We start from the raw sequence: 27,389 nt of genomic DNA, 5'->3' as shown, positions 1-27,389 counted from the left end.
AGTGAAATGTTGTAACATCACAACGTTGGGCTCTTGGTGTAGCTGAATTTCAGTGTTTTTACTCACTATCTGAACAAATGTGGAGGAGGTTATCTAAAGGTTCATTTGCAGGGTGTAATGCTTCTGTAACCTTATATCAGTGCCTATATGAATATATACAATACTAATCACACAATAATGATACAACAAGTCATATTTATTATGAAAAATTATTTTATTATAAAATATATGCTTAGATTATATTTACAAAACCTAAATGAAAACTTTCATCACTTGACATTATACTTTCATCACTTGCATGAAAACTCATCACTTATCAGAGTCCATCTCAAAGTCACTGTTCCCATTTTGAACAGCACCAGTGATATCATACACATATGATGAGACTGTGTTTCCTGGCTGATGGCATTCTGAAATAGAAAAAAAAAGAAACACTAATTATTTTCTATGCTAAATCATTTTAATGCTAATCAATCCCAATCAAACTTACACACTGTAAAGAAGTCACCCAGTCCACAGGATTCACACATTACTGTCTGCCCTTACTATGCTAATAGCACTGATACCCCCAAATTGCAGAACATCATCACCTGTCCCTCATGCAGCAGGCAGATATTTGTGCAAACAAGCAAAGCCCAGAAAAAAATAAATAAATAAAATAAATAAAAAATAAATAAGAATAAAAACAGGACCAGTTAAGCATATTTTATAAAAGATAAGATACAGATTGTTCCAAATATTGCTACACACATTCTTTAACATTCTTGATGAAAATTGTAACAAGGAAGACATTTAAAACTTGTAAATGTTCAAAAACAGTTTGTACTGGTATTTTTTTCACATGGAACAGGTGAGAATCACAGTTCATCCATGTAATGTGCAAGGTGCACAGGCAAAAACAGCGTTTACAAACTTACTTGCACTTTCTTAGTCTTTGCGGGTTTGCTTTGTAAACAATGGGTCTGTAGTTCCACCTATGTTCCACATGACGTTTCGATGTGATTCAACAGTACGAAGTATCGTGAACACGCATCCCAGAGCCTTTTGTGCTTAAAAAGTATAAAAAAAAAAAAATTCTGAAAAAAATTAATCTTATCTACGTTCCGCTAGATAAGACCCTTCTTCCTCAGCTGTTATTACCTTATTTTAAACTTTTAGACTAGCCCAACATGAAGTTTGTTCAAAAACTTTTACCTCATGTAGGTTATTTATATGATTATCATTCATTACATCATATTACCTCTGTCTTTGTCCTGGTTTTCCTCTTCTTCTCTTCTTTTTTTTCTTCCCTGGGCACCAGAGGGCTTCAGTCTTTTTGACATACTGATAATTTATTAGTGAAGTGAACTTCTATCACAATCAGGTGACTGATGTATGTGGAAGTGCAGCTGTGCAGGGGAAGACTGATAATGCGTCGAACCGAATAGTTATGTTTTTGTTGGACGATTGCTTTTTTGTAATATTTTAAATTCAAAGTATTGAAGTAGTATTGGTAAATAAGAAAAAAAAACACTTCATTCATTTTGGATCCCTAGCATTTGCCTATTCCGCCTATGCCATAGGCCGGCCCTGGACACATGCAACGATGCACATAAACGTAGCCTATCTATACATTCATATAGTAACACTATACAATAAGATTTCATTAATGTTATCTAATGTATTAACTAACATGAACAATTAATCTTTGTGAATGTTCGTTAATGAAAATACTGTTGTTCATTGGTAGTTTGTTCACAGTGCATTAATGTTAGCAAACACAACATTTGATTTGAATAATGCATTAGTAAGGGTTGAAAATAACATTAATAAATGCTGCAGAAGTATTGCTCATTCTTAGTTCATGCTAACTACACTAGTTAACTAATGTTAACTAATGAACATTATTGTGAAGTGTTACCCATTTATTTTGCCTATGTCACAAAATGAGGTAAATTTTGTTGCCAAACTGGTTTGGAACAGTTGTTGAAAAAACAATTAAACTGAATTATTATGCCTATCTATCTGTTTGGCTGACAGTTATATTTACTACTGACTTGGTATGATGTTGGTTCAATATAAAAATAAATAAATAAATAAACAAATTAATAAAAAATAGCTTAGATGTAGTAAACTACATGTAGCTTGCTACATTTTCCAGGGCTTATTTAATGAAGAGTAACTGTTAGCTTAGCTCACTACATTTTCCAAGTAGCTTGCCAAACACTGATTAACTTTATATACTTTGTGTTAAAAATGTTTATGTAGACAACATATTGGATCTACCCATCAGGGCTGCACACAGACCACTGCTACATAAAGAAAATGTATTTTCTCTCACTCTCTTTTAGAACCTGTGGACTCTGCTCCGGTGATTTTGGATGGGTTTGAACGGAGGGAAGTTATGGTCAGTCATCGGGTGGAGCTCCCATGTAAAGCGTCCGGTCACCCCCCGCCCAGGTATCGCTGGCTGAGGGACAACAGCCCATTAGAATCAGACAGCCGGTACCACCAGAGTGTATCGGGCCTTCTGATCGAGGCCACACGACCCAGTGATGGAGGCAGTTATGTGTGCGAGGTGTGGAACAGCTTCGGGAATGCCAAAGTGGTCGGACGGCTGGTGGTTAAACGTAAGATTTCTTTTGACATTATTCAACAATCGTAGCATTTACATTATTACGACTATGACAACTTCTGAATGACCTAGCTTTTTCAGAGGTTTGTATTTCAAATTTTTATGATAAGTCCCCTTTGACAAATACAATCTTGACAAATCTTTTCACTAATGTTTTGCAAACCAAAACAATTCATATAAATGATAATAAGCAATTAAAATTTAAATTGTGTTTGCTGTGTGCCAAGAAATTCAAGTTAAGCATCATTAGTCAGCACACAACTTAGTGTGAATGGGCTGCTATTAGCCAGTCTTTACTTACTGTATGTTCTGTTCCATCCAAAGCAGTATTATTTCAGTGTCACTGATGTACTATTATAGTTTAGTTAATATTTTACATTTTATATTATATTTTCTTTTTTCACTTAATTTGTAAAGTAACAAAAATGTATTTTTTTTTTGTCACTTTTAGTTAACAATAATAACCCTGATCCAAAGTTAAGATTATTAACATATTATTAATGTTAGACTTCTAAGTCAAGTCACATTTATTTATATAGCACTTTATATAATACAGATATTGTTTTTGCTTAAATCTTAAACTAATTGGCTACTGTTTGCTTTGCTGATGTTTGTTTGTCAACAAAGAAGTCTTTTACAAGTGGAGGATAATTGATGACAATAGTCATTTTTTCAATTTAGACATAATTATTATATTTAATAATGCATTATTGTCTATGTATGTGTGTTTCTATCTACCCCAGAGCCTCTGAAAGCAGTGGTGAGCCCACGGAAGGTGAGAGGCAGTGTGGGTAGCCAAGTGTCGCTGTTCTGCAGTGTGACTGGATCTGACGAATATGAAATCACCTGGTACAGGAATGGTGAGAAGATCTATCAGGGTGTAAACGTACGTATCACAGGCATCAACAACGAGAACTTGGTGATGGAAGGAATGGCCAAGAGCGATGGAGGAGCGTATCAGTGCTTTGCTCGAAATGGCAAGATGTCCACCCAAGACTTAGTTCAGGTCGTCTTGGAAGGTGAGTAAAAGTATTATGTTTATTAGCATTAAATTACTAAAAGTAAACTATAAATAAACAGTTATTGGAGTATGTTTTACAGTAAAGTAGTATTTATTATACAAGTCTTTATACTTTGTTTAATTGCATGTTTAATTCAGTGTGTTATGTGTCATTCCTCTGTAATTAATTGTGAAATTTACTATGAATTTCTAACTAAAAAAAATAGTTTCAAAGGAGATCGTACACCATTTTTTTAGTGTATAAAAATGCTGATAAATCGCTGATAGTAAGCCAGTACTAGGACATAACATACCATGTCAAACATTGCAGGACATAAAGTTTTGGGGATCATCTCTTTTGACACCTTTGTTGCTTAATATTTGTGTTTGCATTGGGTGTTAGCATTTACTGTACCTAAATATATTATCTTAAAATCTGGTTTTACTTTTAAGGGAACAGTTCACTCAAAGATGAAAGCTGCTGTTTTCCATGCAGCAAATGTGGATAATAATTTATGCACATATCACATAGTCCATACAACTTCACTGAAATTATACATTAGCAAAATAATTGGGTGAGTAAATGATGACAGGACTTTTACTTTTGGGTAACCTATTTCACAGGTATTTCACACTTGAAATTGTTAACCCTGGGTCATCCTAAACCCCGGATAAATGGAATCCTGGGTTATCTGTAATCACGTTTCACACTGCTCATACTATACCTGGGGTTAACTGTTAATCCTGGGTATTCATTAAAAAACATTTCATGCTGTACATTCCTAAACCCCGGGTTAACGTTCTTATTTCCATATTCGCAGTGTCACTGTCACTGATTGGACAAACAGTTGTGTCGTAGGCTTATGTGTGGACGATAGCCAGAGATATTGTTAAAAGCATCAAATATTGGCAATATTAAGAGGATTTAGCATTTCTAATTAATGTAGGCCTGTTTTAGGCTTATTATTATTAGGTTACTTGGTAACACTTTAGAACAGAGAACACTTATTCACTATTAATTACGATTACACCGATTTTAAAAAACAACCTGTTTAACATAAAGCACGATTCTTCTCATGTTTTTCACTATATGGGGCAAGATAAATTTTAAGGGAATAATTTAACACAGTTATATACCATTATCAGCATATGTTGAAGTAGATTCGTCTATCGCCGTCTCCGAGGGAATATGCGCTGTTAATGCAGTATAAGAAAGCTTAGTCAGTGGTTTTACTTTCACTTTCTGTATAGTGAATGAGATTAAGACGTTCACAGGCATAACTACTGCGCAAAGTTTGCACGTTGCTTGTGTAATATCCATTGGCCTGCCTGCATAGTTTAAAACAGAAATATTCTCAATATTGTGACGTAAACATCTCGGACTTGCGGGGTTGGTTGTGATTTTCCGCGACGCCACTGACAGCATCATATTTTTCTCTTACTGGCTGCTGTTTACACAACGCGTGTTTCCTTTTACTGACTTGACATGAGCCTCGCTGCTTAATTTCTGATTGGCTGTCTGTTGCCAAGCATCCAGCAGCAATAAGCAAACACTGCGCCATTTTAAACTGAATTTAGCACCGCAATGGTTCAAGTAGCAGGTGTGAAACATTTCTTTACCCAGGGTTAGAAGCGGTGTTTAGGACAACAATAACCCGTGGTTAAGTGCAGTGTGAAAAGCCTTTTTTTTTTTTTTTTTTTGAATGCAGAATTTAGCTACACATTTATGCTTAATGCAGTTGGTGTCAGCAAAGCTCCTCCCCCAAATCTCAGTTATGCAAATACAATGTTTGACATTTATAAATGAATTTACTTCCTTAAACCACTACTTCAACTTCTATTTTTATCCAACCTGCCGCAGACACATGATTGTAGGATATCACAGATAATAAAGGGTACATAGGCTGATTTCAAAAGTCAATCAGATAAGTAAGCAAAATGTTACACAAACATTGGATTTGGCTATGGAGATTGTGGAGCATATGTGAAACTGTGCATGTGTTTTAATATAACCCTCTGCTGGACTCTACTGAAGCTGCTGGACCTGCAGCTGAAAAGATTTGTTGCTTTAGCTCGGTTGCTGGGGCAACTGTCTCCTATTGCCACAAAACTGCATAAAGAGGATATTGATAATCTATAATGATGTTAAAAAAGCCAGGATGATCTGAGACTAAAGATTTCAATAGCACTAAGCTTGAAAACACAGCTGTATCTTGTTAAGTGCCATGCTATAGGAAAACAGGGCTGAAAATGTTTGCAAGAAATGTCTGGCTAGACATCTGGCTAGACAGCTTCTTTTTTCTTCTTTGTCCATTATTTACTGTGTAATAGTTTTACTATTTTTACTGTGTAAAAGTCTTAGGCCATTAGTATTTTGAAAAATGAAAAAAATAAATTAAGGACACAAGGACTCTGATAACAGCCAGCCAGTGCTTCAAACTGTGCATAAGGAGCCTCAAATCTTTTTGAAGATTTGTATACTGGACTGTGATTGGTCTTTCTGTTTGCATACTTAATTTTGTTTCCATATATCTAATAATGTTTTGTCAACTCGCTCAGCAAAGTGACTGATGTTGCCTCCAGTACTGCATGATACTATGTGTACTGAATTAGATAAAGAGCTTTTACAGGTGTGGAGTGTAAATTTCCTGACATTGTACATCTGTCATGTTAGCACTGCCCTTTGACCCATATGATTTGATATGATAAACTAACAACAAATCAGTCATTGATATTTGTCTCTTTTGTCCAAAAATGTAATATTTAAGAATATACAAATAAACTTGCTTCAAGATACTTTTTTATTTTAAATTTTTAAATATATTTTTAAAGATTGTTGTACAATATACCAGAAATATCATTTAAGATTTAAAAATGAAATTAAAATGGTCCACCTTTTATGACAGATTAATTATCAAATTGTATTATTATTATTATTATTATTATTATTATTATTATTGATATTTTTTAGTTAGTTACTTAGTGACATCTCAAGAAAAATGAAATGCAGCATCACTGCAGAATTAAAGATAGATTTAAAGCCACAGAAACAAAACATGATTTGTGGGAGGAAAAGACACATATTTAAGTTAATATTTGCTGTAAACTGTTCCCCTCTGCAGCATCTCTGAAATGTAATTCTTTATTCAACATACATAAAATAATTTGAATACAACACATATAAGATGCATACAAAATGACAGTCATATCTGTCAGTGTGATTCAATTTCATGGCAAAATTTTCAGTAAATAATGACTTTAATTTCAGTCAGTTTAATCACACATGCTCACAAATGCACCGTGAATTTTATTTATTTATTTATTTATTTTTATTTTAATACTTTCATGTATCTGTATTGATATCACTAAATCCAATAAATCTTAAACCTTCTGCTATAATTTATACTTTTATTTATAATTTAGCCTATAGTGCTATATGTAAACATTTGCAAAAATAAAACAAGTCAAATCTGTCTTCCACCTCTGTAGACGGGACACCAAAGATCCTCTCTGCGTTCAGCGAGAAGGTTGTGAGCCCGAATGAGCCTATCTCGCTGGTGTGTCACGTGAAAGGAACCCCCCTCCCCACCGTCACCTGGACTCTGGACGACGACCCCGTCATCAAAGACAGCAACCACCGCATGGATCGCATCATCACCACAGAAGGCCACGTGCTCAGCTACCTGAATGTGTCTCACACACAGGTCACCGATGGGGGCGTCTATCGCTGCACCTGCAACAACTCGGCTGGATCGGTCTCCTACCAGGCTCGAATAAACGTAAGAGGTGCTTGTCAGATCAGCTCCTCAAAAACACCCACACCACATGACAAGCACACACAACAATTTCATGTTTGTTCAGAGACTGTCTATTTTCTATATGAGAATTTTAGAATTGTATTGTTTTAGATTGTCAATGCAGTGCAGCTTTCCTAAAAGGAATGTTCTCAATGACAGCAACTTGCAGCAAAAAAGAAACTTAAAATGTGAATTTTTTAATTTAATTTTTTATTATTATTATTAAATTTGGCACTTTGAAGAAGCGTGAGCAGTGACCATTATATGCAAATGAGAAGTGACTTAGCCAATGGGAGTGAAGGCAGTAGAGCTCTTGTGATTTGAGTAGAAATGCATAGTGTAGAGCAGGGGTGTCCAATCCTGCTCCTGGAGGGGCCAATGTCCAGTTTAGCTCCAAACATCTCTAAAATACTTGCCTGGAGGTTTCTAGTGAGTCTGAAGACCTTTATTAGTTGGTTCAGGTGTGTTTTATTACAGTTGAAACTAAACTCTGCAGAACAACCCTCCAGAAACACATTTGGACACCCCTGGTATAGAATGCAATAGTGCTTACTTTTCAGTGACATCCGTTCTGCAAGTATTGTTTATATTAATTTTCGTATAAAAAAAATATTACAAAGTGTTTGTTAAAGCATTACAAGCCATGAACCAAACAAAACAGCTACGAGGTTAGTCACAACATTACAAACATTTATTTGAAGCAAAACAGTATTTGAAAATCAGACAAAAAGGCACAATGGTACCTATGTACCTATGTACCTGTGTACCTAACAGCTTTTATGAGAGAAAGAATAACAGTCCCATGAAGCATTGCACATGACATAATTAGGGATAAAAAACTGAGAAATATAAAACTATTTTATTTTTAAATTTGATTATATCTAAAAAAACGAAAACAAAAAAAACAGAATATTTAAAGTTATTGTAAAATAAGCTCATAAAGTGTATATACATGTGCATTCAAAATTTTTCAACCCTCAATATATTGTAATAACTTACAATTGTAAGCTTATCTGAAGATATAGAGTTTTTTATTTTGCAGGTCCAGGGAGTTGAATAATTTGGATAGCAAGTGTACACAAATATGCAAGCTCTTTTGGCGCAATTTGCCCACCAGGACTGTCTGATTAATTGGTGGAATTTTCTATACAGCGTCATAGCCAATTTTTCACCATGAATTTACCTGTCAAACATGATTGTTTTAAAGGGGTCATCGGATGATCATTTTCCACAAGTTGATATGACTTAATGGAAAGTCTACTTTGATTAAAATTTTTAATAGTAGTGTAAAATAACAGCCTTTTTACCTTGTCAAAATCAGCTCTGTTCACAGCGAGCTGTTTCGGTGCATGTCCCTTTAAATGCCAATGAGCTTTGCTCACCCCGCCCCACCCCGAGCAGTTCTCTGAGAGACTGTAAACTTTAGCTGCATTTAGCCATAGAACATGCTGACTAGCACATTACTAGGAAAGGCGATTTGCAAAGATTCATAAAAAAACCCCTTATACTCACTTCTGTAGGTAAAGCTGGGTCACAAATAATTTGCGTGAACATAGATACAGTTAGGCAGATCATGGGGTGTATCGTTGTATCAAAAACTGTATCGTTTGTGGCTTAGATGTTGGGAGTAAATGAAGACTGCTATGCTCATTATTATATCCAACATCAGAACACCTCAGTCACTTAGGAGACATTCTTGTCTACTCCTGCTCTGGTGTCGAAACAATGGCGGACTGTTTACAGCTCACTCAGGGCGAGTCTATGGTTAAACGTCAGTGTCAGCCAACAATCTTGGGAGAGGCCTGGGCCTGTGTGACGTCACACAGCCAAGAATCTGAGAATGGCTTGATTTTAAAAGGGTTATTATTTATAGGGATTAAAAAAAAACACTGGTGGATTTTTATTATTATAGGGTGGATGTATGCACATTTATGTTCAAACAACATGTAAAAGTGAATTTTGCATCTGGTGACCACTTATAAATAAATTAATAAATGAACAGTTAGCCTTTTTGCAAATCACAATATGTCTGTCTTTAAAAGGTTTGATAAGTTATTGTTAAAAATCTATTTCCCTATGGAGAAAATGAATAGAGTTTTTAACTTCTGGAACCTGACTGCTGCACTCTGTTGGCCAACAGTAACATTAAAGGAGAAGTCCACTTCCAGAACAACAATTCACAAATAATTTGCTCACCCCCTTGTCATCCAAGATGTTCATGTCTTTCTGTCTTCAGTCGTATTTGAGGAAATGGTTATTATGGTTATTATGGTTTTTGAGGAAAGCATTTCAGGATTTTTCTTCATATAATCGGTGCCCCGAATTTGAACTTCCAAAATGTAGTTTAAATGCAGCTTCAAAGGGCACTAAATGATCCCAGCCAAGGAAGAAGGGTCTTATCTAGCAGAACGATTGGTCAGTTTTTTTCAGAAAATGAAAAAATGTGTATACTTTTTAAGCACAAAAGCTCGTGTAGCACAGGTTCTGGGATGCGCGTTCGCATACTATTGAATCACGTCGAAAGGTCACGCCGAACATAGGTGGAACTACAGACCCAGTGTGTTCAAAGCGAACGCGCAAAGACTAAGAAAGTGCGAATAAGTCAAATGCTGTATACAAACAAAAAGGTACAACGATGTCGGACGATTCTGAAGTTGTAGGAGAAAATTAGATGCAGTTTTTCGCCATACTCTACCTTTCTGAGCCGGAGTACACATACGATGAACTTAGACGTGATTCGTAGTAGCGATGGGAAGTTCGGATCATTTTACCGACTCGTTCAGCAAAATGAACAAATCTTTTTTCGAGTTATTTTTTCGTTCATTCCGTTCATTTTAGCAAAATATAATTAAAATGTTACGTGTTACTTCCCTAACACATCTACTGCTTACACAAACGTTGATCACACTACAAACAAAATGAACGAATCGTTCAAGAACGACCCATCACTAATTCGTAGCATCGTGAACGCGCATCCCAGAGCCTGTGCTACACAAGCTTTTGTGCTTAAAAAGTATACCAAATTTTATTTTCAGAAAAAAATGACAGATCGTTCGCTAGATAAGACCCTTCTTCCTTGGCTGGGATCATTTAGAGCCCTTTGAAGCTGCATTTAAACTACATTGTGGAAGATCAAAATCGGGGCACCAATCAAGTCCATTATATGAAAAAAAAAACATAATTTCTTTACGACTGAAGACAGAAAGACATGAACATCTTGGATGACAACGGGGTGAGTAAATTATTTGTAAATTGTTGTTCTGGAAGTGGAGTTCTTCTTTAAGTAATTTAATTGCTATCACTGCAAACCAAGGGGGTCAAGTTTTGGCTGTTTAACCGGCTGTTTCAGCCGTTTAACACCTGCTTATAGATGCTGTAACTATAGTTTATCAAAAAGCATCATTCCTCTTTGATGTTAATTTAAAAGTAGCAGTGTACTGTACTCTGAACTTTAGGTTCATTTTGTTTGCAAAGGCTATTTACACTAGATCACCATTGTTAGGGTAGGCTAGACATATTGATAAAAGATTTAGCTTTTTATGAGACCAATATAACCAACTGATACATCGTTATTTGCACTTAGTTTAAACAGTATCAAATGCCGTTTGCACTTAATGCAAATAGTCTCTGCCTAATTTGAAAAGAATGGGAATAAATGGTCATTAGAGGAATGAGAATGCTAATGGATAACTCTTTCTAGATATTATAGTTTTCCTTGGTGTGAATTGCACCGTTTAGTTGTTTGTTGGAAGTAGGTGTTTGTACACAATTCTGTTCTGCCTACAGTTCAGTCAAGTTCTACTGCCTTTTCCCCCAATGGTTGTTACGTTGTACTGAGTTACATAAAGTTAAACTCTGTCTAACCTTAAACGGATACTTCACCCAAAAATGAAAATTCTCTAATCATTGTCTCACCCTCATGTCATCCCAGATGCATATGACTTTCTTCAGATGAACACAGAGATGCAATAAAATAATAATAATAATGAAAATTTACAACATTTACAAAAATGTTGTAAAGCATGATGTAAAACTTGTGCGAGAAGTAATCCAGAACCACAGAGGACCATCACTTCTCAAGTGAGTGCTTATGTAAACTTGGTTTAAAATATTAGTATTTTAGTATATCTTTACTACACACACATTATTTCACTTCAGAAGACCTTGATTCATCAGCTGAGGTCGTATGGATTACCATCGTGTTTGTTTTTTGATATGGAATGATAAGCATTATTTTTCTAAACATCTCCATTTATGTTCATTTGAAAGTCATATATACATGGGACAGCATGAGGGTGAGTAAATGATGAACAAATTAGCATTTTTGTGTGGAGTATCCCTTTGTGATAAACCCTTCATGAGGCTTTAAAGTTAGGATTAATTATTATTAGTTATTTTTTTAATTAGTTACTTGCTTGTTCAGAATATATCTAATAGTCGAAAACTAAAATATTGACACGTACTACATAAGCTTTTCAGCTGACTTTCAGAGGCTCTGTATACTGATGGTTCTTTCTCACAACAGGTCCTGCCAGTATTCGACCAATGAAAAATGTCACTGCCATTGCTGGGAGGGACACGTACATTCACTGTCGCATCATCGGTTACCCATACTACTCCATTAAGTGGTATAAGGATTCCAATCTGCTCCCGTTTAACCATCGCCAACGTGCCTTTGAGAACAACGGCACACTGAAGCTGTCCAATGTGCAAAACTCAGATGAGGGAGAGTACACATGCTACGTGTTGGTCGATCCAGAGAAACAAATTCACCGGAGCGTCCATGTGACAGTGAAAGGTACTGCTGTGTAGATGCTAGATTTTAATATCAAGTCATATTCAGTTATGTTAGTATAACTAGTACTCATACTTATAAATCACAATTTACACACTTGTTTCACAAAAGCTGTGCTATATGAAAGATACCTCAATAATGTGGCTTGTTGAGCAAAGGAAACTTGGCCTTTTTTGACTTAAGGTGCTGTCACAATCATTTCAGTGAAATTTTGCAGGCCAAAAAAGGCACATTGCTAGTAGTGTAGCAATACAGTGCATCTGGAAAGTATTCACAGTGCTTCACTTTTTCCACATTTTGTTATGTTACAGCCCTATTTCAAAATGCATTAAACTCATTATTTCCTTAAAAATTCTACAAACAATTCCCCATAATGACAATGTGAAAGAAGTTTGTTTGAAATCTTTGCAAAATTCTTAAAAATACAAAAAAAAAAAAAAAAAAAATCACATGTACATAAGTATTCACAGTCTTTGCTCAGTACTTTGTTGTAGCACTTTTGGCACCAATTACAGCCTCAAGTCTTTTTGGGTATGATGCTACAAGCTTGACACACCTATATTTGGGTGTTTTCTCCCATTCTTCTTTGCAGGACCTCTCAAGCTACATCAGGCATCTCTCCAGAGATGTTAAATCGGGTTCAAGTCTGGGCTCTGGCTGGGCCACTCAAGGACATTCACAGAGTTGTCCCGTTTTGAAGTTGTCCCGTAGCCACTCCTTTGTTATCTTGGCTGTGTGCTTAGGGTCATTGTCCTGTTGAACCATCACCCTAGTCTGAGGTCCAGAGAGCTCTGGAGCAGGTTTTCTTCAAGAATCCGGAGTTTCAAATTTTGATCCGGACTAGTTCCTGCCACTGAAAAACATCCCCACAGCATGATGCTGGCACCACCATGCATCACTGTAGGAATGGTATTGGCCAGGTGATGAGTGGTGCCTGGTTTCCTCCAGACATGACGCTTGGCATTCAGGCCAAAGAGTTCAATTTCTGTTTTATCAGACCAGAGAATTTTGTTTCTCATGGTCTGAGTCCTTCAGGTGCCTTTTGGCAAACTCCAGGCAGGCTGTCATGTGTCTTTTACTGGCTTCCGTCTGGCCTTCTATACAGGCCTGATTTGTGGAGTGCTATAGAGATGGTTGTTCTTCTGGAAAGTTCTCCTCTCTTCACAGAGAAATGCTGGAGCTCTTCAGAGTGACCACTAGGTTCTTTGTTACCTCCCTGACTAAGGTCCTTCTCCCCCGATCACTCAGTTGGGCTGGGTGACAGTCAGTCCTGGTGGTTTTGAACTTCTTCCATTTATGGATGATGGAGGCCACTGTGCTCATTGGGACCTCAATGCTGCAGAAATTTTTCTGTACCCTTCCCCAGATCTGTGCCTTGATACAGTCCTGTCTCAGAGGTCTACAGACAATTCCTTGGATTTTGTGCTCTGACACGCACTGTTAACTGTGGGAGCTTATATAGACAGGTGTGTACCTTTCCAAATCATGTTCAGTCAACTGAATTTACCACAGGTGGACTCCAGTCAAGTTGTAGAAACATCTCAAGAATAATCAGTGTAAAACAGGATGCACCTGAGCTAAATTTTGAGTGTCATGGCAAAGGCTGTGAATACTTAGGTACATTTGATTTTTTTTTTTTTTTTTTCCGTTTTTTATTTTTAATACATTTGCAAAGATTTCAAACAGACTTCTTTCATGTTGTCCTTATGAGATATTGTTTGTAGAATTTTGAGGAAAATTATGAATTTAATCCATTTTGGAATAAGGCATAAAATGTGAAAAAATGAAGCGCTGTTAATACTTTCCAGATGTACTGCATATGAAACTGCTCTCACAGATGTCACTTTCAAACCTTTCAAAGCTTTCTGTTGGTCAACTCAAGAAATTTGTGTGGTCCCATACAAAATCTTTAACCCTCAAATTAAATTCCAAATCACACAGATTTCTATCAAAATGAAATATTTTATTTTATTTTATTTTATTTTATTTTATTTTATTTTATTTTATTTCATTTTATTTTATTTTATTTTATCTGTGTATCAGTGTATTGGCGGCTCATACTGTTTTATAGGACTTTCTATTCAATTCTGTATGTTTTTGTTTTTTGTGGAAATAAGTAGTTGTTTAATTGTATACACTTAATTATTGTCCTAGCCAACTCCAAACCCTAAACATACTCGTTGGTAACCCTCTTGAAAAATTTAACCTCATTTATTTCAAAATATTCTATATATATTCTGGTTTTAAATTCAGTTTTCTTGGAAAGAATGACTTGTGTCTTTGCAAGACTTCAGTTCATTAGCCACAGTGCAGTGCTTTAAGTCCAGTAAATGGTAAAACTGTTGGGCTACAAATTAGTGTGTGTCACGTTATGCTGCTGGAAGGAACAATAGAGACGTGAATAAGGGAAACAGTCTTTAATAAATCCACAACATAGGGTAAATGGAATGACTAATTAAACAAACGAGGACTGGAACATGACGAAAAAAGGAAACACAGGATCAAAAACCGGGGGCAAAAACACATCAAAATAGGTCCATATTCCTGACATATCACCCCCCTCCTGGAAGGTACGTTCTCACTCTGTCGAAAAAACAGAGGGAGGGCTGAGTGGGAACCTGAGGGGAGGCTCATGAGGAGGACGGACACCCGAGAGGAGGACAACGAACAGAGTCCAGGCGGGAAACGACGGAGGAAGGAGCCAAGGAGCAACCAAGGTGGACCAGACGGAGGAGCCAGGAAGACGACAGGAGGGACTTGCAACAGGAGAATCAAGGCGGGATCCAGGCCACAGCCATGATGATGGCCCACGGTGGAGCTGACAGAGGGAGGAGCCATGGAGTAGGAAGGGCTGACCAATCGTGGAGGTGTGGATCCGGGGGGCCACAGTGGAGCCAGAGTAACAGAGGACAAAGGTGGAGCTGAAGGGATGGAGGAGCCTGTCAGAGCCTGACGGAGCCAGAGGGACGAGGCGCAGCCGGAGGAGTGGAGTCCCGAGGTGCAGGATGGTCGACGCCAGACCAAGGCAGAGCTGGAGGGACTGCCAGGTCACGGCAGAGATGAGGGAGCTAGCAGCCATGGTGGAGCCGATGGGCTGAGGCGGAGTCCTGGACTCTGAGGCTGGAGGCGGAGACAGGGAATCCTCCAGCCAATACACCGATGGAGACTGGCAGACCCGCAGTGAGCCCACCACACTGATGGTGACCAGAGGGGCTGCCAGACAACAGTAGAGAAGAAGGCAGGAGCTGGTGGGAGGGCGGGCATTTGTGAGCCTCCAGGCTCTCGGGAATGCCCTTGGGGACAGAAACCCTCTATGGACAGGACTTAGGAACAGAGTTTCTCTTTGGGTTGGATTTGGAAACAGGAGCCCTCTCTGGGCTGGTCGGGGAAACAGGAGCCCTCTCTGGGCTAAACTCAGGAACGTTAGCCTTCTCTGGGATGGATAGGGAAGCAGGAGCCCTCTCTGGGCTAAACTCAGGAACGTTAGCCCTCTCTGGGATGGACAGGGAAGCAGGAGCCCTCTCTGGGCTAAACTCAGGAACGTTAGCCCTCTCTGGGATAGACAGGGAAGCAGGAGCCCTCTCTGGGCTAAACTCAGGAGCGGGAGCCCCTTCTGGGCTGGAAGGGAGAATGACAAACTAATACAACTTGTAGACCAACAGAGGAGGAATACACAAACAGAAACTCAAGTACTTGGGACATTGAGGGTAGCACAGGTGCATAGAATGACTTATTGAACAAACAAGGACAGGAACATGACCAAATAAGGAAACACAGGAACAGAAACCGGGGCGAAAACAAATCAATATTCCGAAAACACATCAAAACAGGTCAATATTCCTGACAGTGTGATTATTAGTACATTAATAAATGTAAAATAATTTGAATACAAATACCAGTTTACAACATCCAGCAGCACAATGAACTGTTTTGCACAACTAAATAGGCTAAATGGAGATTGCTGACACCACCTTGAACACTCAAGTTCACACAAGCTCTTACATTAAAATATATATATATATATATATATATATATATATATATATATATATATAATATATAAGATAAAAAATGAATAGTTTCCATGTATCTACTCTTTGCATCTGTTTGTTTGATGTTTGAATCAGGTCTCCTCTGTTGGCTAGATGGCACTTTCACAAAAAATAGGGTCCTAGAACTACGGTCCTAAAACTGCAGCCTCCAGTTGAGCAGGAACATACTACTGGAATAGGCAACAATGTAACAACCAAAAAAAAAAAAAAAAAATCACAATTGCAACCAAACATTAATGCATTAATAACCTTTAAGAAAACCTTATCAAATATATAGCAACATCTACTACACCCTTGCATCATGGAAATTATTTATGAATGAATGTTAAAAAATAATTTCATTTTTTATTTGGAAACATTAAGCAGTCTGATAGACAGTCAGACAGACTCACAAGAGAAGTGAGAGCTTTTATCAAATTCTGATTTCCATAATTAGGGAGTGAATGCATGTTCATGTAACGTCAATCCTAGAGAGCCATTTTTGGTTCTTGCCAGTTACCCAACAAGTCCTTCAAAGACGCTAATGATTTTTACAGGATCACAAAGTTACGGTAATTCCAACATGGCAAACTTTACCTCAAGCACAGTTATTTATATTAGACATTTATATTGTTAAAGTTAAAATAGACACTAGTTATACTGCAAATATTTGATACCGTTGTTATGTAATAACCAAGCAAGCATCTGTTTTTGTGAGTTCAAAGTCATAAAGATAGGGGGGAAAAATCCTGATGTGATTGAGTTAGCTAATTTGCTCCATTCATGCTTAAAATTCTGAAGCGTGCGAAGGGATTCCCTGGAGTCCATTATCCCCATTTTGTTGTGAATTAAATAAGCACTGAAGTGCTGCTTTATTTCAATGTTATTTTAACTCATTGATTCTCAAACGCGACAGGCTGACTAGCACCATGCTTGTGAAGTCCCCGGGGAACGCATTATGCTGAATTTACTGGGAGACGAAAGAGCCCTTTTATAGTCTTCTTTATTTTGTCTTTCTTTGCTCTGTTTCTCCCTCATTAGTTCACATTATGCCTCCTCCTCTGTGAAATCTCTCGATTCTGAGCTGTAATGACTGGTTATGAAGGCCGACTGGAGCCTTATTATTGCAAATCACAGATAATTGTACATGTGTGATCACATATGTTCTGTCCACCAGCCCATATTGAGTGTGTTCTGAGCTGTTTGTCACGACTGCTTAGAACACACCAACCGCTCATTTTAAATGGAGGATTTCTTCATTAAATTGCATCTCATGTAAATAACATTTAGTCAATGGTTATATCAAGCTTGCTTTGTTTTTGATATAGGGGAGAGTGGGGTCATAACTGTACTGTTGAAGCCATACACTAAATCAAATGTTTGCTGTGCAATAATATGCTAAAATATTATATTATAATTGCATTGCATTTCTAAAAGCATCTCTGTTACTGCTCTGTCTCTCTCAGTGCCCCCTCTGATCCAACACTCCGACTCTCAGAGCGCTTCCATCGGTCAGCGTGTTTTCATCCCCTGCGTGGTCATATCCGGCGACCTGCCGATGTCTATAACCTGGCACAAAGATGGACGACCGATCAATGCCAGCCTGGGTGTCACCATCGATAACATAGACTTTACCAGCTCATTACGCATTTCAAACCTGTCGGAAATTCATAACGGCAGTTACACCTGTATTGCCCGCAATGAGGCTGCAGCCGTCGAGCACAGTATACAGCTTATCGTTAAAGGTTTGAGATCAGTTTATGCTATTCATATTATAATGTTATTCTTTTCATTTTTACCAATAATGTTTTGACTTTCTATTATGTATTGTTTCAGTTTTTGCTCTTTAAACTGTCTCTAAACCTAGATTTAACTACATCAATTTTATATTATTCATGTTTTTTAAATGAATATTCTTTTTATGCTCAGTTCCACCACATTTTGAGGTACAGCCAAGAGACCAGGATGGCATATATGGGAAATCAGTGATCCTGAATTGTTCGGCAAAGGGAAACCCAATCCCCACTATAGTATGGAACCACTCAAAAGGTATGCTAGTATGCTTGTATTATTTCTTGTTGGACATTGCCAGTATCTGTGGGCAAAAATGTGAAAGACTGTAACCAATATGAAATATTCCTGCAGTTAAGAATTTCTGTAAAAAAAACTGGTGAATCTCACCAAAGCATTTCCAGGTTATATTTTTCCTACAAATCCAAGAAAAAGAAAAGAATTTTGCATTAAAAAGTGAAGCCTTTTTTAATTTTGATCTTAAATATGCAGTTAAGGTCAAATGTTTACATACACCTTGCAGAATCTGCAAATTGTTAATAATTTTACCAAAATAAGAGGGATCATACAAAATGCATGTTATTGTTTATTTAGTACGGGCCTGATTTTGCATAAAAGGTGTTTACTTATAGTCAAGAGAAAATAAGAGCTGAATTTATATAAAAATTACCGTTCAAAAGTTTCCATACGCTTCTACCATACGATTCTTAATACTGTGTTGTTACCTGAATGATCCACTGTTGTGTTTGTTTGATTAGTAATAATTGTTCATTAGTCCCTTGTTTGTCCTGAACAGTTAAACTGCATGCTGTTCTTCAAAAAAATCCTTCAGGTCCCACCAATTCTTTGTTTTTTTTAGCATTTTTGTGTATTTAAACCCTTTCCAAAAATGACTGTATGATTTTGAGATCCATCTTTTGACACCGAGGACAAGTGAGGGACTCAAATGCAACTATTACAGAAGGTTCAAACACTCACTGATGCTCCAGAAGGAAACACAATGCATTAAGAGCCAGGGGTGTAAACTTTTGAACAGAATTAAAATATGTACATTTTTCTTATTTTGCCTAAATATCATATTTTTCAAAAGCTACTTACATGTTTCCCAGAAGAAAAAATAAGTTACATTTTAAAAGTTACCGTTATCTTCAAATTTAAAAAATACACATTTGTAAATTATTCTGGTAACAACACAGTAATAACAGTCATGTGTATGTAAACTTTTGAACAGGGTGATTTTTTTAAATTCAACTATTATTGTCTCTTGTGGACTATGCAGTATGTAAAGTTCTTTATGCAAAATATCTTATTCAGGTCAGTACTAAATAAAAAATAACATTCGTTTGTATTAACCCTTTGTATTCTGCAAGGTGTATGTAATCGTTTGACTTGAACTGTATTATCACCAACTATTTCCAGCTGTTTATTACAATTATTTATACACTGTGTGTGAATTTTGATTAATATACAGTTCATCTGTTCTAAAGATGCCATTATACTATTGGCAATTTATTTATTTATTTATTTTCCTCAATTAACCTAATGTAGGACCATATTATAAAGGGGAGCTGATGCAGACACATAACTTTAGTCATGTTTAGGGGTTATCTGGACAGGTGGGCTGAGCACAGGTGTGTGTTTGCATTGAGGCCATGGTCAAAGAAGCTGGATTACTGGATTAGAACAGGAGCAGGTGACTCGCTCGACCTTGATTCCTCCTGAAGGGGACGGAGCGTTTGAAGCCCTCAATACACACTGTAGATGAAAGCTCACAAATGGAAGTCCATATACACAACAAAAAAACGGGCTGCACATTGGGAGGGTGAAGTTCAACAGGGCTTGGATGAAAGCAAAGAAGGTCAGAGGTTAGAGAAGCACTGTGGGTGAATGAGTTCTTGAGAATGACATATTCTCTGAAATCAAAATAGTACATTCAGAAAGCAATTTCCATTTGCGTTTGAAATGAATGAGTTTCCATTATAATTTTCTTTATCTTACATATACAGTATATGTTACCCAACACTTCATAACAGGTACAGTATTCCAGAAATGTTCAATATAGTATCCACCTTATTTTTAACATAAGAGTGGGTCTGGCCATTTCTAAATGTGCAAGGCTTCTAGTGTCATCTGCTTTCGAGCTATTCAAAATATGCGTGTGATATTGCAAACTGAAATTTTTTGTATTGTTTTAATAATATTATTTTAATGTCTAGCCATACTTGTACACATACTATTTTGTATTCAAATTTGTTTTATTATTTACTACACTTTTTTACTCTTCTAAGTTATTTACTTGTAGTGGCTAGTGAATCAGAAGTCTTACACATTCACAGAAAATAGCTTATTTCCACATTGCAAAATAAGATGGATATCCCGAAAACCTTCTTTCTACAAGTCTTCACTGTCAAGATGATTTTATTTTGTTGCCCAGACAGGCTGTAGCTTTGTCAGATTAAGTTGCTTATGTGGTATTATGGTTTATTTCATATTATTGAATCCCACAGTAGCATTTTATCCTAATCCAGAGATGACACACCAGATACAAAACAATTCACCAGAGATCTTTAAATCCAATAAAGAAATCATGTAATAAGGGTGTAATGCTACTGAATTATCAGATGGTCAGGATCACATTAAAACATATAGCAGCCATGTTGCCTCATAAAGCAATATTTTGAATAGAATAAAAAACCTATAGTGTTAGCGTTTATATATATATATATATATATATATATATATATATATATATATATATATATATTTATATATATATATATATTCTTTAAATTAGCTAAATTAAACATTATATATTCATTATGCTATTCTACATATGAAAAAACATAAATATACAACTATTCTAAATATATGTGGTGTGTTTAGATCTTACATTGTTTCTGTTTTCTGTCTCAGGTGCTGGTGTACCTCAGTTCCAGCCCATCGCCTTGAATTCTGGCTCACGTATCCAGCTCCTGGAGAAGGGCTCTCTGCTCATAAAACACGTCCTGGAGGAAGATGCTGGATTTTATCTGTGCAAGGTCAGCAATGACGTGGGAGCCGATATCAGCAAGAGCATGTACCTCACCGTTAAAAGTAAGACCCTGTCAAGTGGAGTGTGTTGATTGTATGTATGTGTGTGTGTGTCCAATTGTGTGTGTGAAATAATGTATGGTGATTGTGATGTGGTCATGTTGCTATTAATAGACATATGTATTCTATCTTAATATTTTTTGTTCTCTTTGTTTGGTCTGTGCCACTGTATCTAAGGAGTGTGTGTGTGCGTGTGTGTGTGTGTGTGTGTGTGTGTGTGTGTGTGACTGAGTGTGTGTCGGGGCCTGAGGGTCTTCTGCCCTGTTGACTGCTGTGTGTACGGTATTGTGCTCCTTGGTGAATTGTTTATTTGTTGAGCAGGCAAAGACTTGCATCCCCTCCATTAAACCCACTACACAGCATTTATGCCCACTCTGGCATGAGGAAAAGACCAAACCAACTGAGCAGTTTCACCAGTATCTGATTATGTCACTTTCCGTTTGTATAAACATCACCAGCCATTTAGATCAGCAAACATGAACTATAGAAAACTTGAAATTAAATGACAACATTAGAAAGCTGTATTTTTCCTTAACATGAAAATGACTCCCTAAAATGACCACCGTAAAAGTAATCCATAACACTCATGTGTTTCGGGTTTTGCATCATGTGAGTAGCCCAGGACAAAGCCTTGGGGAACACTTTATTTTATTTGTGGTCTGTCCCTTTACAAATAGCATTTTACAGATGGAATGGTCAAAAATTAGTTTATATTACCCAGAATTTCAAGGGTAATAAAAACAATATCCTGATATTCCCCAGTTGCATATACAATAGTATTGAGACTAACTAGTGCTAGTTGAATCTAGCTGAATCTGCGTTTTTTTCAGTCTTCAGTCAAATATATTTTGTTTTTTAATGCACATTTTTAGGGATGTTACACAGAGAAACAACAACAACAGAGTGTCTTTAAAAGCCCAGTGCGAGCTACTTTTTTTCCACCATGGATTCAAATCTCAAGTTGACAGTTTAATAGCTGAGCCCAAGCCTCCATTTAAAAACATCACTTTAGAGCTAGTAACGAAGGAACGTTAAGTTGCTTCATTGAAACCTTTATGTATTACTGTATTAAAAGCTCAAAGTATTATGTAGAGTATTATGAGAGAGAGATTTCACTGAGTGTGATTACTTGTATCTGATACAGCATTCGTTCTTTAGCACCATCTCATATTCACAATCTCAAAACATTAGTTTGAGTGTCTGCTGAAGAAAGCAATATCTTTGTCGTACTATCCTCTTATCTGTTAAGAATAATTTCCAGTGACAGCGCTGCTCAGTGCATTTGTTGGCTGTGTCTTACAAGGTGTTTTTACATAATTAAAAATAACTTCCTTGTTTACAACCCTATTTCAGTCTCTTTCAATATAAAACTCTTCACTTCTGACTCACTTAGCAGTTTATTCATTGTCTCTTGTCAATGGCAAAACAATTAAACTAATCACCATCTTGATCACGTATGCCATTACCCAATACTAATTACTATTAGAGGGGATTAAGAAAAGGGTTAAGTACTACTATTATTTCTATAAAATTTTATTTATTGGATAATTATATTCTATAAACAACATCAGCCATCATAAAAGTTGCCAGGCAATTAAGTCAAAAGTACAAAGGCAGCACTCTGATATACAGTATTAAAGTTATAATAAATAATATAATGTGATGTTACAATAAAAAATATAATGTGATGAGATTTTGTCCTCAGCCAAAACTATTCTGCTCTGGAACAAATAATAGATTAATGTGACCATAGATTACCCAAAGCAAAGTATATCTCAATTTTAACTACTATAGAGACATCAGAGCCAGTGGTAAATTCCAAAAGATCTGGCTGAGGTGAGGCTGCTCTCAGCGGGTTCATGAGTGCTGAATGGCCGCTGACTCCCTGGAGCTCACATCTCTGAAAACATTGAAGTAAAATTTAGAAAAAAAGTAGACTTTATCTTTATTAACCAATGTCTGAACAAGTACATTCTCACCTAAAAAACTCTTAAAACTACATCCATACACACATAAAAACAGTATTATTTATAAAATTAGAGTGGATTTGGGTGTCCTCTATGACACTCCCTGTGAGAAATACCACAAGTGGAGTGTAATAAACTAATCCAATAATATAACAAATTCTAAAAATACAAATTCGGTCATCATAATTTTTTAAACTGAATCAGTTGATTAATTCAAAAGAGCCAACTCGAAAAAGAACATGATTCATGATTTAGATAGTCTTGCTTCTCTCATGAACTCTCATAAATGCACCCAAGAGAGCTAGATGGGATGTCAGGATTTCCGTGAACTATGGTTTACAATTTGGCACATTTTTCTCACACAATTAATATGAAAAATACATTTAATATACCTTGCATTCTTTTTTCTTCTGCTGTTCACTTCTTTATTCTAGTTTGTCATTTTGTACTAAATGTTATTGTCTTTTCAGGGCTCTACGCTTACTTTTCTTTAGGAGCACAGTCAAAATTTCAGGAGCACCTTCTAATCAATAATCAAAAAATCAGATCAAAATTAGCCATCCCATTACAAGGTGATATTGATTTACATGGGAATTTTGTTTTTACCTTTGTAATGGCATTTTTCCAACTTTATTAAAAGTATGTCATCTTTGGTCACATTTTAAAAGATATATATTTTACAAGCTTTTTAAAATTTCTAATTAAAACAACAGAATAAGAACGAAGTAGAATAAGTTCCCAATCAAACTAAATCAGTATTAAAATTAATTTGTACTCCAGAGGTGGCACAGAAGAACACAAAAATGGCTTGTAGGTGTATTTTCATATGTTTAATGAGGCTCAGAGGTGGCATGAGTGCAATCAAATTCATAAATTAATGTTGAGACTATTGTTTTAAATATAAAATTTTGAATATAGAAATATTAAATGATTTAAATAACTAAAAAGATGCATTCATAAAAATGCCAGTAGGTGGCAGCAAGTCACTGATTTAATTACTAAATCATTCATTCATTTGATTCGTTCGAACGGCTGATTCATTCAGGAATAAAGCAAGTGACTGTCTTTATGAATGGCTAATTTAATCATTGACTTACTAGATTCATTTAAAAACACACGTTCATTCATAAACGAAACACTGTTTGAATGGAGATGCACAGCGGTTCAGCTGTGACTTGTTTCAAAACTATTTTTGACAATGAAATAGAGCAAAATCAGGCAATAGTGTTATAGTCAGACAATGTAAGTCACTTAATATTAACTTCTTGTTTATTGAACTGCTGTATTAAATCAATATCATTTGCAAACTTAATTTTAATTACACATTTAAAATCATTAAAAGCTGTCACTCATCTTAGTTCCATTATAATCAACGAAGCTCTCTACACTGCACAATGAATCTTTTATTTACGCGCTCTCTACACGTTGATTACGAAAATATTTGTGAGATATGTCTGTGATACATTACTCAACGCTGCAAAAACACATAGAAACCTTTGAAGCTCCCCTCAGCGCAGACACGAATATGCTGATCGGGTCAGTCGCACTGTAGCTCCTCAAATTTTTTTCATAGTCGCATTCAGTAGTTTTCAGTCCCAAATACAACTGAAATGGTCACACTGTAGAGCCCTGCTTTTATGACATATTGCTTGAGATATATTTAATGTTTTTTTTTCCATTGTGGGATTATTGTGTATTTTAAAAATATAGTCAGATTTTGTGATGTTCAATTAACAATCATTAAGCTTGATCCTCATTTGTGTTTTGCTTCTTGTTTTCATTTATATCATCATCTTTCCCCTTGTGTGGGTCTTGTCGGCACTCCCTCGCCTTCAGTATCAGAGAGAGCACATGCTCAGACTGTGACCAATTGTGCAAGAAAAAGGGGGAATTGCTTCAGCATGGCAGCCTGCTGCACTCCACCAGCACACACACGCATACACACACACTCACGCTGCCCCTCCCAATCCAGAGAATATACCACACTCCATTGGCCTGCACAGAGAAGGCAATGAGTGTGTGTGTGTTTGTGAGAGAAATGGGGGTAGATGGCCCACTCAGGCGTGGCAACGTGACGAGGTGGCCTAGTTTCCCAGGGTGCCCCTGTACTGGTGATAAAATGAGGGCTGAAATGGATTATATACACCCAGAGTTGCTGCTGCAGCCTCTGTATTCATATGGCATGATACGCCATATACACTAATCATATTCAACATGGCCATCAAAGTGGAAAACACAAATGGAGTTATCATAGTTAATTCACACCCAGCCGTAAATGCTGGTCCAAATTGCCAAGAATATTTCAAGGCTCACTTGCTGTGTGTGCACTGAGCATATGCGAATGATCTGTGATTACAGTTTGTAATTTTTACAGTGCTACACACTGTATAAAAGTATAAATATTTACCCTTTTTTTGAGCTCCAAGGTCATTGATTGTTCAGCCACTATAACGAGTGTCTGACTCTCCATCAGACGATCATCTTTCATGCTTTTTAACCCGTGTGCGTCTCTAAACTCCACTTATATGCTTCATTGAACTGACAATGAAGACCATTAAAGGCTACATATGTGCCACGGTCTGACTCATCTTTTGTTTGTGTGTGTGTAGAGAGAGATGCTTGCCTTGATTACTTTTCTTGTTGTGAAGATTTCCTTACAAGACAGTAGCTACATTTCCCATACCAGTTTTAATAGAACACATGTATAAAAATAGCTACATTTCTGAGAATCATGGATTTTTGAACAATAGTAAATTAATGTTTTGTTTGTCAGTAGAGAAGCTAACAAATGATTAATCGTGATTAATCGCATACAAAATAAAAGTTTGAGTTTGCCTAATATTTGTGTGTACTGTGTGTAATTATTGTGTATATATAAATACACACAAATTCATGTATATATTTAAGTGAAATATGTTATGTACAAAATATTTTTATTTATATATAATATAAATTACACAAAAATTCGAATAAATACATATACTTGTAAGTATTTCGTAAATATATACATATGTGTTTGTATTTACATATACATAATAATTATACACAGTACACAAACATATATTAGGCAAACTCAAACTTTTATTTTGTATGTGATTAATTGCGATTAATCGTTTGACAGCCCTAATATTTGTTTATTTATTTATTTAGGATATTTACTTACACACTTAGTGTGCGCTTTTATCCAAAGTGACTTACATGTATTGATCTGTTAATTATTAATGCACTCTGTGTATACTATTCGTTTTACCAATTAATGCATACCCTAAAAAGAGATCTGTGACAAATGCTAACATTATTCATCAGAGTAGGCTAAATGATATGATAACACTAAATACTTATTGAAAGGATATTTATGTAAACATCAGCATGAAGTTCTGTATACAAACACCTTGTATAATTGTCAACCCCATTGCTTTATCACAAAGCTTACCATTTTAAAGAATCTTACAGATATTTAATCTAATGTCACCTTTTCAAAACTGAAAAGTCTTACTTCGACTGGCTGTAAAACACACCTGTGTTGTCTGTGAAAAGACAACATTTACTCACACATCTTGCGAATATCAAACTCTCTCTGTGCTCCCTGTGGCTTTGCCTAGTTTGTTTAATAATAGTTAGGTGCTGTTCTATGGCTGCTGAAATGAATAAAGGGAGATTCTGTTTGATGTGTGGTTATGGCTGCCATCAGCGCTCCCCCCTCTCTCTTTATTACAGGAGCCTGTAATATTGCTGGATATTAAAAATATACATCAACTAAGCTGTTATGGGAATACCATTTAGAGCCCCTCTTGCCTGAAGCCCCTCTCATGCTGACTGCAAGACTTTAAATGAGATTATACACACCCTTTTGGATGTGTACTAAGGAGAATTTCTAAGAACTGAGGACTCACCATATTGTCACTTTATTTTTTTTCTCTGCATTGCATTCAATATCAATGTCTTCTGCAACATCATATGAAAGACACTGATGAAAAAAAAAAACGGCAACAGTCAGAAAAGTGCTTTTAATTTTCGCAATGATTTTTTTTTTTTAGTATACACACCAAGGTTGTTAAGAGATTCTGGTCCACACTTTATTATAATTTCAACTGAATTAAAAAATATTTAATTTAAAAAGCTGGTAATAGCAGAATTAACACTACACTACCCATAATCTCGAAGTGAAATCCACCAATCAGAAAAGACACTGTTACTATGGAAACAAATCTCTCCCACTCCATTAAAGCACTGCAAATTACAGTACATCATTATTTTCAATTTAGCAACTATAGGCCTATTTAAACCAAAAATGATAATGATAA

General features: G+C 36.3%; 1 protein-coding gene across 3 annotated transcripts in view; it reads left to right on the top strand.

Annotated features, from left to right (window-relative positions):
- The window catches only part of dscamb (Down syndrome cell adhesion molecule b), a 158,705-nt gene that overhangs the window by 93,909 nt on the left and 37,407 nt on the right, over positions 1-27,389 (top strand). For all 3 annotated transcript variants that reach the window (XM_051129523.1, XM_051129524.1, XM_051129522.1), the window contains 7 exons: positions 2,331-2,609; positions 3,358-3,633; positions 7,104-7,400; positions 11,937-12,209; positions 17,704-17,982; positions 18,167-18,286; positions 20,942-21,121. In XM_051129523.1, the coding sequence (XP_050985480.1) occupies positions 2,331-2,609; positions 3,358-3,633; positions 7,104-7,400; positions 11,937-12,209; positions 17,704-17,982; positions 18,167-18,286; positions 20,942-21,121 (1,704 nt within the window). The remainder of the gene's footprint in view (positions 1-2,330; positions 2,610-3,357; positions 3,634-7,103; positions 7,401-11,936; positions 12,210-17,703; positions 17,983-18,166; positions 18,287-20,941; positions 21,122-27,389) is intronic.

The sequence above is a fragment of the Labeo rohita genome, chromosome 15 (assembly GCF_022985175.1).
Source record: "Labeo rohita strain BAU-BD-2019 chromosome 15, IGBB_LRoh.1.0, whole genome shotgun sequence".
Taxonomy (NCBI): Eukaryota; Metazoa; Chordata; class Actinopteri; order Cypriniformes; family Cyprinidae; genus Labeo; species Labeo rohita.
Note: the sequence above shows the minus strand (reverse complement) of the source record. Positions and strands in the feature narration are given on the sequence as shown.